At 33.5% G+C, this 11,527-nt stretch overlaps 1 protein-coding gene and 1 long non-coding RNA gene across 2 annotated transcripts; one reads left to right on the top strand and one right to left on the bottom strand.

Annotated features, from left to right (window-relative positions):
* The first annotated feature begins 1,284 nt into the window (after positions 1 to 1,284).
* LOC145001849 (uncharacterized) lies at positions 1,285 to 1,876 on the top strand. The gene is made up of 2 exons (XR_013661731.1): positions 1,285 to 1,632; positions 1,754 to 1,876. It is a non-coding gene; the product is annotated as an uncharacterized LOC145001849 (long non-coding RNA).
* Positions 1,877 to 7,750: 5,874 nt separating this feature from the next.
* LOC145000892 (small ribosomal subunit protein eS1-like) lies at positions 7,751 to 9,554 on the bottom strand. The gene is made up of 7 exons (XM_078960192.1): positions 9,465 to 9,554; positions 9,339 to 9,386; positions 9,100 to 9,205; positions 8,675 to 8,812; positions 8,406 to 8,591; positions 8,113 to 8,313; positions 7,751 to 8,030 (listed from the first exon to the last, which is right to left on the bottom strand). The coding sequence occupies exons 1-7, from the start codon at positions 9,473 to 9,475 to the stop codon at positions 7,938 to 7,940; spliced, it is 783 nt and encodes a 260-aa protein (XP_078816318.1). The 5' UTR covers positions 9,476 to 9,554; the 3' UTR covers positions 7,751 to 7,937.
* Between the last annotated feature and the right edge of the window lie 1,973 nt (positions 9,555 to 11,527).

The raw sequence follows: 11,527 nt of genomic DNA, 5'->3' as shown, positions 1-11,527 counted from the left end.
AATAAAGTTTTACTTAGTTGTTTGTCATTCCATATAAAAATAACCAAATAATACTTCAAAAAGACAAAACCATTTCCCTTCTAGCCAATCCTTCAATCTAACATCTATTCTTTCAATTCAGCATCCATTCTACTAAACGAACATAAACGAGCGTAAATGAGCGAAGTTCACGAACATAAATGAACGAAAGATAGCATTTTTCGCGTTCGTTCGTTTAACTAAACCAACCAAATATTTTGTTCATGTTCGTTCGTTTATTAAATAAACGAACTTCCCGTCAAAAGGTTCATTAACTATTCGCCGAACATTCAGTTCGTTTACAGCCTAATCAAACGGTTCCATATTCATTTTCTAAGGTTTTTATATGTTTTTGCTAACACAACGGTTTTAAAAAACTAAAGTAAAAGTGAGAAGAAAAGAAGGATAATCCAAAAAAAATGAGAAAAAAAATAATAGATGGCATGAAAAAGAAGCTTGATGTTAATGCTTTGGATATTACACTATTGACCCAGAAAGAAGAATAGTGGTAGGTAGATTCCGATCTGTGTGATGATTCAAGCGACTGTATAGTGTCGACCTAACACAATACACGCTGTTTGCCCAAAATTGTTATTGATAAAGGAGATAGCTATCTTTGGACTTGTTATGATAATTCAATATAAGCAATCATTTAAATGGGGACCCCAAATAAAGTTTAAGTGGGTTTAGTGAGCTATAGGAAAATTGTTGTGATGTGGGCCTGAGATTTTATGATTTGATTCTAAAGTTTCTAAAGTTTTAGTGTTCGTTTCGTTCTTGTATCTTATTCAAAAGTTAATATTTCATAGATTGAAAACAACACGGTTTAAAAAAGCATATATATTAGTAAATATTTTTATTTTGTTAAAGATAAAACATATAAAATTAAGTATATTACTTTCGTAACCATATCAAGTACGATTAACTAAATATTAACCTTACATAATTTCACATAGGAAGTATTAAGATATCAAAAATATTATTAGTGTTTTATGAGCAACCTTCCACGTAACTTTGGGACCGGTTGATGTGAGTCGTTCAGATAATAACTGGTTATCATTTACATAAATTTGATTTAATTACATGATATAAACCAATGTAAAAATAAAAAATTCAAATATTATTAATTTTACTTTTTCTAAAATGTTTTTGATTAATCTTAAAAAAAATGTGTGGTTCTCCTCTATTGCTAGCTACCCACTACCCATGGCACATGTGTGTGTATATGTAAGTATATATCAACTAAAATCAAAACACAAAGTCACCAAAACAAAACCTACTATACACAAAAGAAGATGGGTGGTGGCGTTGCTAACATAATGCTAGTCATGATGGTGGTGTTGGCCGTATCAGAGCTGAACCCGGCCACCGGAGCAGGGCCTAGTGCCGCCGAATGCCGAGAGGAGAGGCGGCTGGCAATCAATGCCTGCAAGTCATTGTTGCATGGAGGACTTCCAAGCCCACAGTGTTGTCAACGTGCAAGGGTTAGCCACGCGGAGTGCATATGTCCAGATGTCACGCCTGCATTACTTGCAATCATTGGGGACGTTAATCGAGCCATTAGGCTAATTGAAAGTTGTCATCGAAGAGTTCCTCATCATTTCAAATGCGGGTGTAAGTGCTACTTTTTGTTTTTCTTTATGAAGCAAAATTGATTTTTTTTTTTCTTAATTATTAATTATTATGATTTTTAACTTACAGGTTGTGTTTATGTGTTTTAATTGTTTTTGTGCAGGTGTGACTACTCCATGAACGATGAAAACTCTCTTTTGTTACTTAATTATGAGATGTAACGAGTTTAAAGAGTGTATACCAGCTTTTTCTATATAAGGAAATATTTGAAATCTCTTAAGCTTGACGTGTTTTTCTTCATATCTTATATTCTTATTGTTGCTTGATACACCGTTTCAGCTAATTGAAAACATCGGTAGGAATGCAAACCAGTCAAGCTACTCGCGAGCTACTCGAAATCGGATCGTTAAAAGCTCGAATCGAAACCGATTTAAACGAGCCCGAGCCAAGCTCGAGCTTAATATTAAGCTCGTTTATTAAACGAGCTCGAGCTCGAGTCTATGTCACTAAGCTCGATTAGGCTCGCGAGCCTAAACGAGCCTTTATATAAAATAATTTATTATTATTTTTATATATTAAAATAAAAACATATTTGGGGATTAGGGATTTAGGGTATTAGTAAACGAGTTTCTTAACGAGCTCGAGTTGAGCTTAAGCTTATTTATGCACGTCAGACAAAAAACGAGCCGAGCCCGAGCCCGAGTCGAGCTTGTATAATTATTTACAAGTTCGAGCCGAACTTAATACAAGAAGCTCGAATCGAGCCGAGCTCGAGCTCGAGCCTCGTATAACTTAAACGAGCTCGAGTCGAGCCTGACCAGGCTCAGGCTCGGGTTCGGCTCGATTCGTTTGCACCCCTAAACATCGGTGTCAAAATATGAATTTCACTGTTATTTTTCGAAAAAGAACACCAGGTTTACCGATGCTTAAAGTTTTTTAAAGGAGTTAATATTAATATAAAACTTAACCTATAACGTGTTTTTTTATTATTATTATTAGATAGGTTTTTAGTCAATATTATCAACCCGATTCAATATAATTTATTTTTTTATAACTTTTTATTTTATCTGGTAATTATATTTAACCTTCAAACTTTTATTGTATTTCTTTAACTAATTAATTTGTTTCCAAATATTAAATTCGTAAAAATCATAATATTTTTGTTTTTTTTTTGTTTTTATAATTATGTACATAATAAATTTATTAATTTTTCTATTACGAAACGCAACACACCAGCATAATTTTTACAAGATAAAACTATACAATCCATGAGTCCACAACATGAGTCTGACTTGCTTTCCGACCCACAACTCATGTTTGGCTTACTCCCAAGCCCACAACATAAATCTAGTTTGCCTTTCGGACCCACAGCTTATGTCTGGCTTGCTCACAGGTTTGTTGTCTTTCACACAAAGCAGCATCCCCTCAACCCAACCATATTGTGTCGACATATATATAACAGATAACATATATCCAGTAAACAGATATTTATATAACCAGTCAACAAACTAACAGGCAGATCTACAAATCACTATCGGTCTATCGCATAACAGCATCCTATATATCAGGACTCAATTCTAACATATTTGTACAACATAGCAACATCCGCTAAACCATATTACATAACCCAATGGGTCGGCATTGGTGCCCTCGACCCACAAGTACAGTGAGAAAACTCATCTCTCGGTCTGAAAAGATAACTAAACAGGACACTACTCCGAATATCAGCTCTACCAGTCACTTATACATCAAATAGTGATCAATCTTAACTACCACTCAAAATACCCCTAGGTCAAAATATGGTCAAGGTCAAAGGTTAAAAAGTGAATTGAGTTCACTCAGGTTGAGTACGTCCAACGTACTCAGCATGTACGCTTAGCGTACTCAAGATCCAAAAACGGGCTCCTAAGGGAATACGTGCAGCGTACTCAGAAGTACGCCCAGCGTACTCGGCCCCATAGAAAGGCCAATATCACATTTTTATCACTCTAGACAATCTAAAACGTCCAAAAGGACAACTCATTTGGTCTAGAGTAGCTTATACTCAAATAGACCAAGATTTGGGGGCTGATAAGCACAAAACTCCACATCTAGCAAGATCTAATGAAATAACCACCAAGTTCAGAGCTTTATACCTCCAAATGAAGCTTGAGTGCAAGATGCTTTTGGATCCAAAGTGCTTCAAGCTTCCAAGATGTTCTCCTCCCTCTAAGAACACCAAAACACATAGTAATGGCTCAAAGATGCTCAAAAAATAGATTAGGGTTTGCTAGGTACGAAATGGGGTTGGAGGCTCATGAGGGATAGGAGTCTTGGGGAGTTAATGTTGCTTAAATAAGGTCCAAACCCTAAAAATTAGTGTTTGGCCTTCTGCCACGTACCCCCAACGTACAAGGAGTACGCCCAACGTACTAGGTAAAGGCGCTTTTCTCATTTAAGGCTCCTTAGGACCATCTTGCAAACTAATTGCATAATAAGGGTTGAAATGTAAATACCTAGAAATCGAGGTGTTACAACTTTCCCCCACTTGAATCAGACTTCGTCCTCGAAGTCCGCTGTCGTGAATAACTCAGGGTAGTGCTCTCGCATCTCTGCCTCGAGATCCCAACTCCATTCGAAACCCTTCCGATGTTGCCACTGGACCTTGATCAAATACACCACCTTGTTACACAAGGCCTTTGTCTTCCTATCCAAGATCGACACTGGTATCTTAACATAATTCATGCGATCATCAACCTCTGACTGAAACCATGTTGTTTCATTACGCATCTGACCGGTTGTGTTGAGTGTTAACTATTGAAAATAACCATTTTACCATTTGTTATGTTTTGTGTTGCAATAACATTTACAAATCATAACAGTTAAAAGAGTTTGTAAACCAAGTTGATACAATAAATGGATGTTTGATGGTTATTGATCGAATAAGATCTGACTGAGTAAGGACCTGACTGGGTCTGAAGTTATGATTACATCAACCTCTGACTAAAACCATGTTGTTTAATTACACATCAGAATGGCTGTGTTGATTACTGAAAATGACCATTTTACCCTTTTTGTTATATTTTGGGCTACAATAACATTTACAGATCATAACAGTTAATGAGTTTGTAAACAAGTTTGCTACAATAACATTTCTTACAATCTAATAGTTTTTCTTGAAAGAATTAAACTACTTTTAATAACCACTAAAATGAAACTAAACACAATGGGAGCTAAAAGAGGAGTGTATGCATATTAGAATTAAACTTTTTTTTAACTAGTATGTGTGACATATATTACAACAACAATAGTTAAACTTAATACGTATGTATTGCTAAAGTATTAATCACTCAGGCAAGTGATCAAACACTAGGTGGGCAGATGAAAATCCAAGGTGAATTTAAGGTTATTCTCGATTGATTCACTATCACTTTACCAAACATGAGTATTAACCGAAGGAGATTGAGATTCAACAAGAATTGAAGGATACAAAACAATTAAAGATTTAAGAGATAATCAACTAAGAAAACTCCCTTGTGAAATTACCTTCTCTTTGAGATATTCGACAATGATTATTAAATCATATTTGTTTGTCGGAATATCACTATCATCAGGAGAGGCCGATGAGAACAACCTCCCGTCATGGTTTTGCTTGAGGTGGCAGCGGTGACCGGCCAACAGGAACAACCTCATGTTGTGGTTGATAGTGTTGCGTGGGAAGAAGGAAGAAGTAAGAGTCGTTAAGGAAAGGAAGCGTGATTTTTCTTAGGGCAACAATGTCAAGAATTGAGTCGGTTACATTTTTTAGTGGACCGAATCAGAAGTTGGGTCAGTAGATACTAAATGTGTCAGACGAATTAAACAACTATCAAACATGATGATCGGAGTGAGTCGTGCAAAAAGTGTTGACCGAACCGTTCAACTACATATCAAACAGCCCCCAACATTATATTGAACGGCACAATAATAATAATAATGATAATGATAATAATAATAATAATAATAATAATAATAATAATAATAATAAATAAAAATATAAAAAATAACACAACTTTAATTATATTAACTAGTTAGTAACAAAGACTTTTCCAATCATTTTTAGGTTTAAAAAACATCATTGTGTTTAGAGATGGCAAAAACTTACATGATACAAAACCCGATACGAACTCGAAATGAAATAAACAGGTTTGGGTAAGATATTTCAACCCGTTTAAATAAACGGGTTGACATGACACAACACTTAATTATACGGATAAGGTTAGGATTTAAAATTTCAACTCGAATATGACTAAAAAATGATGCATTTATTTATATGCAAGATCTTTAAATTGTTTAAATAAACTAGAAAGATTCAAAATCAAAACCATAAGTTAAAAAAAAAAATCTTTGGATTGAATGTGGAAATAACTTAGCCATCAAAATCAATGTTCTAAATAACGTAAGGCGTGACTTGGCGGCAATATCAAACCTCAAGTTTTTCCGAACCTTGGTGAGCCACGTCATTTGTAAGACATGACTTCGACAATTTTGTACATAATTCATATTTTTATATATATTTTCAACTATTATTTATTTTCATACAGACATATAAATCAAAACGGCGTTTTGATAAAGTTTTGCGGCACATACAAGCCTCGGACCTTTGACATGCAATGGCGAGCTTTTTAAAACCTTGATCAAAATCAACACCTCATTTTCAAATTTTTCATTATCTCCCAAATTACAGTCTCTTTGACCACTCTCTCATCCTCATGATCTCATCTTTCGTTTCTTAAGCTACTACTTTTTTCATTTTGGCATATAAACTTACTATGATTTTATCTATTCCGCCTTTTTACTATTATGTTTTCCCTTCCGCGTACCCAACTTCTACTCTTTAACCATGTTTAGTGTTTTAACCTCACCTACCCAACTCCTACTCTTTCAAAACGTTTAGTGTTTTAACCTCATATTACATAACATATTTCAAGATATACACTTAAACCTAGGGCTGTGCAAAAAACCACACAAACCGCACAAACCGCCCGCACCGCACCAAACCGCACCGCATAATGCGGTTTAGAATTTCACGGTGCGGTTTGCGGTTCATCATTTTATCAAACCGCACTATGCGGTGTGGTTTGCGGTTTGTATTTATAAAACTGCGGTTCAAACCGCACCGCACCGCATGTTATATATATACTTTTTTTTCTTTATTTTGTTATAACTTCAAATCACGATTTAGAAATGATGTATATAAATATATTTCTTACAATAACCAAATATCTATAACCTAACATTAAATCACTATTAGATCAAGATCTCATGGTTTACAAGAATATATAAATTATAACGGCAATATAAAGCAATAACAATGATACTTACAAAACTATAGTAACATGAGTCACAATTTATTAAAAACGATTTAACTCGAAAATTGTATTTGTTTTTATAAAATGAAAGCAATCATTTTTTTAACCCGGTCAGGTTTTTAGTTTTTTGATAGATTTAATGTTAAACAACTCATCAAACCGCACAAACCGCAACTAAACCGCATAAACCGCCCGCATCAAACCGCACCGCATCATGCGGTTTTGAACATCTGTGGTGCGATTTGCGGTTTCTAAAATATTCAAACCGCATATACGGTGCGGTTTGCGGTTTTGACTCAAAACCGCACCAAACCGCACCGCGCACACCCCTACTTAAACCTATCACAAACTCAACACAAGAATAAACAAGTTAACATAGCACAAAAGGTATACACTTGAACCTAACACAAACTCAACACGAGAATAAACAAGTTAACATAGCACAACCCCTTGTGCTAAGGTCAACACTCTTAACTCATTTAACTCATTTGTCGTTTCAACACAAACCCACCAGACAATTGCAAAGATTACTTGTGTTCCATACAGATTCCAACTCATCATGAAGAAACCAACATATTGCTTCTCCAAAACATCTATATTTCAAAGACCCATGGCAAATGCATAAGATGTATATTTGAAAGACTCGAGGCAACAAATGCATACTAGAATATCGACACTTTCTTCATAAAGCTTTTTTTGTCTAAACATGCTTGAACTTAAATACCAAAGCCATTAACAAATCAGTTAACCTTTAAAATTATGCCTTAGCTTCAAAACAAACCACGTCCTCTTAAGCCACAGCACATAACAACATGATAATTCATAAACCATAGGCAAAAGTATCATGCATAATATAAATGTCTCAACATTGCTTATCATCTGGTAGAAAGAAAACTACAAAAATTGCACCACAGATTTCAAAAGAAGATATAATCTCATGTAAATAAAAACCAACACATTCTAACCATTTCAAGCTCAACAAATTATCAATTAAAAAAGAAGCTAACAAACTCCCATTTAAGCACCAATAACTTCAGTTGCTTCAGCAATAGGCTCATCAGCAGGCCTCTCAACCTTAACACCAACATCCTCAGAGTAATCCCCATGAACCTACATATCAAAACACAAGAGTCAATAATCAACTAAAATTCCAAAAATACCCTCAACTTATGTAGTGAAAACAATAACTTACTTCCATCAACTTGCCAAGATCAAACTTGGGTGCCTTCAAAATCTTTACTTTACGGATGAAAACATTCTGCAATGGGTAAATGCTAGAAGTTGCCTTCTCAATTTCTCTCCCAATTGATTCAGGAATGAACTTAAGAACCAACTCCTTAAGATCACAAGACTGAGCTTGAGTGATCATGATCTCCCTCATCTTCCTTCGAATCTAACAAAATCAAACAAAACACTAAAATCAGCAATCAAGAACTTTAATCTTGATGAAAAACTTCAATCTTATATGTGAAACTATAAACACACCTGACGAATTTGGCTGGATTGTGCATAGCAGGTTCTCTTGACCTGGTTAGTCCTCTTCTTGGTGAACCCAATGCAGAACATTCTCAATGTGTAGCTGTCAGTTGTCTTGACATCAACATGAGCTTCAATCAAAGACTGCCATTTCCTGACCAGAGACCTCAGTTTGTCTGTGGTGAAGTCCATTCCCTGTTGAAAATGTAAAGTTAATGTAGGAAAAGAGATTATAAACACAGAAGAAGAAAAGGGTTATGGTGAATATTGTAACATACATAGAAATTGGTCAAGACATTCTTCCCTTGGACATCTTCAGCCCTCAAACGGATCTTTCTGTAGGCATGGTCCTCATCCTTTTGGAGGTCAGCCAAGGATACATCAAAGACACGATGTTTCAGTCCTTCCGAGGCAATCTATTAGGAAAAGGATAGAAACATTTAGCTTTGACGGAGAGTTAAGTATCTATGAATATATAAGATTGAGTTACAGAGCTATATGATATTGTTAATAACTGTTCACGATAGATTGGGAAAAGAGTGCAGGCGGTGCTGAAGGCGTGTCAAAAATCAATATTAAACGTTTTGAATCTAGTTCTATATCGAATTTTATGTCGATATATTGTATATATGAACATCAGTTACTAGATGAATTTGTGAACACAAAAGGAAATCATGCGACGATGTTATGAATAGAGGTTTACCTTGGTACCCTGGGTACGCGTAACAAGGGTTTTGCAAACATTCCTTTCGTTGAACAACGATGGTGCTTTGACATCGTACCAATCCTTCTTCGAAAAAGGATCAGCCCTGTTTAGATATACAGTTCAACAAACATTGAATCAGATTGCAAAGAAAACTTTTCATAATCGTAGATCTTCGAGAGATAGAGCTCAATTAAAGATAAATATATATCAATTTCTCAAAAAAAAAAAAGACTCACGCTTTCTTCTTGCCTCCCTTCTTTCCCTTTGAAATTCTCTTGTTCTTCCTGTTCAATCAAATACATATGAACATCAGTCATGAATCAAATCTACAGAAAATATGCGAAAGGGGGGGAGAAATGTACCCGACGGCCATGGTTAGGGTTCTGAGCTCCTACACTGAATAGATGAAGAAAGCCGGCTAAGTAAACCCTAACGTCGATTTAAGATTTAATATATAAGCAACAGAATTACAAATACGGTACTTTATCTTTTCAATAATTGTTTGTTAGCCCCTAAAGATTCTTACTTGTACGGATTTTGTTATAAACATTTTGAAAAAAAAACATATACTAACATGATTTTTTTTCAACATGAATGTACAATTTTTTTTTCTTTTTTCGCAAATTGTAGTCCTAATCACCTTAAATACTAATATAATTCTATATAATTCAAATATATCAAATATATTTGTAGAGACAAACAATTAATAAGATATGTCTATTTGTGTTATTTGTTTTCATGAAATCACAAGTTTAATTTAGTTAATAAAATCTTTTTAAAGTTTTTTTTAGTATTTGTATTTAGTTAAAAACTTAAAATACATATTAATCATGGATGAATTTATTAGTTTGTCATTCATTTGTTGTGAACTTGTGATTTATAAAAGTTAAAAGACATGTGGATTCTAAGGATATGAGGTGTGGAGACATCGCATCTTGCTGTGTACACTTACCTCGATTGTGGTTAGTTGCAATGAACATCACCCTATAGTTTAACCATAATAAATCTTACTATTTTCTCTTGTTTCTTTTTCTTTTTATTTACCGCTAATAACAACCAAAGCATATTTAATGGGTGAAAAGTAAGTGAAAGAGAAAATGAGACGAGAATGAAAACGAGTGGTGTGACATTAAGGTGGTGTGAAAAGAGTGAAAGGTGTGGGAAAGTGAATTTATCCACTCTCTATGAGACATTATAATTTATGTTTTTTCTATGCTACTTGCAAAGTTGGCTGATGAAATTGAAGTTATGATCCATGCAAGACTACAAGATATTTGAGAGGGTTTTCTTTCTTTATTGAAAAATATTTCATGCAACTCAATACTACTACAAAATCATCATGGTTACCCTTGTATATAATTCATATTTAGCAACTTTTAAAGGAAATTAAGAATATTTTTATATAAAGGTTGTGTCAATTAACAATAACTGAATTGTTTATAAAGTATACATTTAGATTTTTTAATAACCTGGTTGATTTAAAATTAAAACATTTTATTTCTAGGTGTCAAATTGTACTCTATACCAAGCGTGTTTTAATAAACACATGATTCAGTTTGAGACTTAAAAATTAACTCGATTTCTAGGTGTCAAACTGTATTTTATATCAAGTGTGCTTTAATAAACACATGATTCAGTTTAAAACTTAAAAACTAACTTGTTATATAGATACTACTAGTTGTGAGACCCGTATGTTATACGGGTTGGATAAAACAAAAAAATTAAATATGAAAGCTTAAATAAAAATTTATTTAAATTTGAAATTTAAAATTTAAAATTTGAATTTAAAAGGAAACATATTCAATAATATATAAGTTGTAATATTGTAATTTAATGGTTATTTTTAAATAAGGCAATTATTAATTGAGGTGTAAATATGATGTGTTAATTAAAAAAAGATAAACAATGAGAAAATGACATATGGAAAAAACATTTATTCAAAAATATCAAAAAATGACATGTGTCAAAGTTAATGAAAAAGTGACATATAGCAAAATTATTTTCATTTATTAAGGAGGATATGATGTAATAAAGAATTCTAAATGAAGGAGTGTTGTTTACGTTTCTCTTTTGTTACTTGTAAAGATGGTTGATGAAATTATAACTATAATCTATGCAAAACTACAAAAGTTTTAGGATGATTTTTCTTTCTTGTTATTGAAAGATATTTTATAACTAACTTAATACTATAAATACCATCATAGGGACCAAAAGATATAATACTCTTTTAACAAATTTAAAGGAAATATAGGACTGATATAATACTCTTTTAACAAATTTAAAGGAAATATAGGATTTTTTCTATATAGAAATTATGTGGTTTAACAAGAATCAAGTTGTTTGTAAGCTCTTATGTTTAGATTTTTTAATAATTCGATTGACTCAATAAACATTTGATTTCTAGATGTCAAACTGGAACACGTGT

This window comes from Lactuca saligna, chromosome 6 (assembly GCF_052625555.1).
Source record: "Lactuca saligna cultivar CGN05327 chromosome 6, ASM5262555v1, whole genome shotgun sequence".
In the NCBI taxonomy this organism is placed as follows: Eukaryota; Viridiplantae; Streptophyta; class Magnoliopsida; order Asterales; family Asteraceae; genus Lactuca; species Lactuca saligna.
This window is presented reverse-complemented; position numbering and strand designations above follow the sequence as displayed.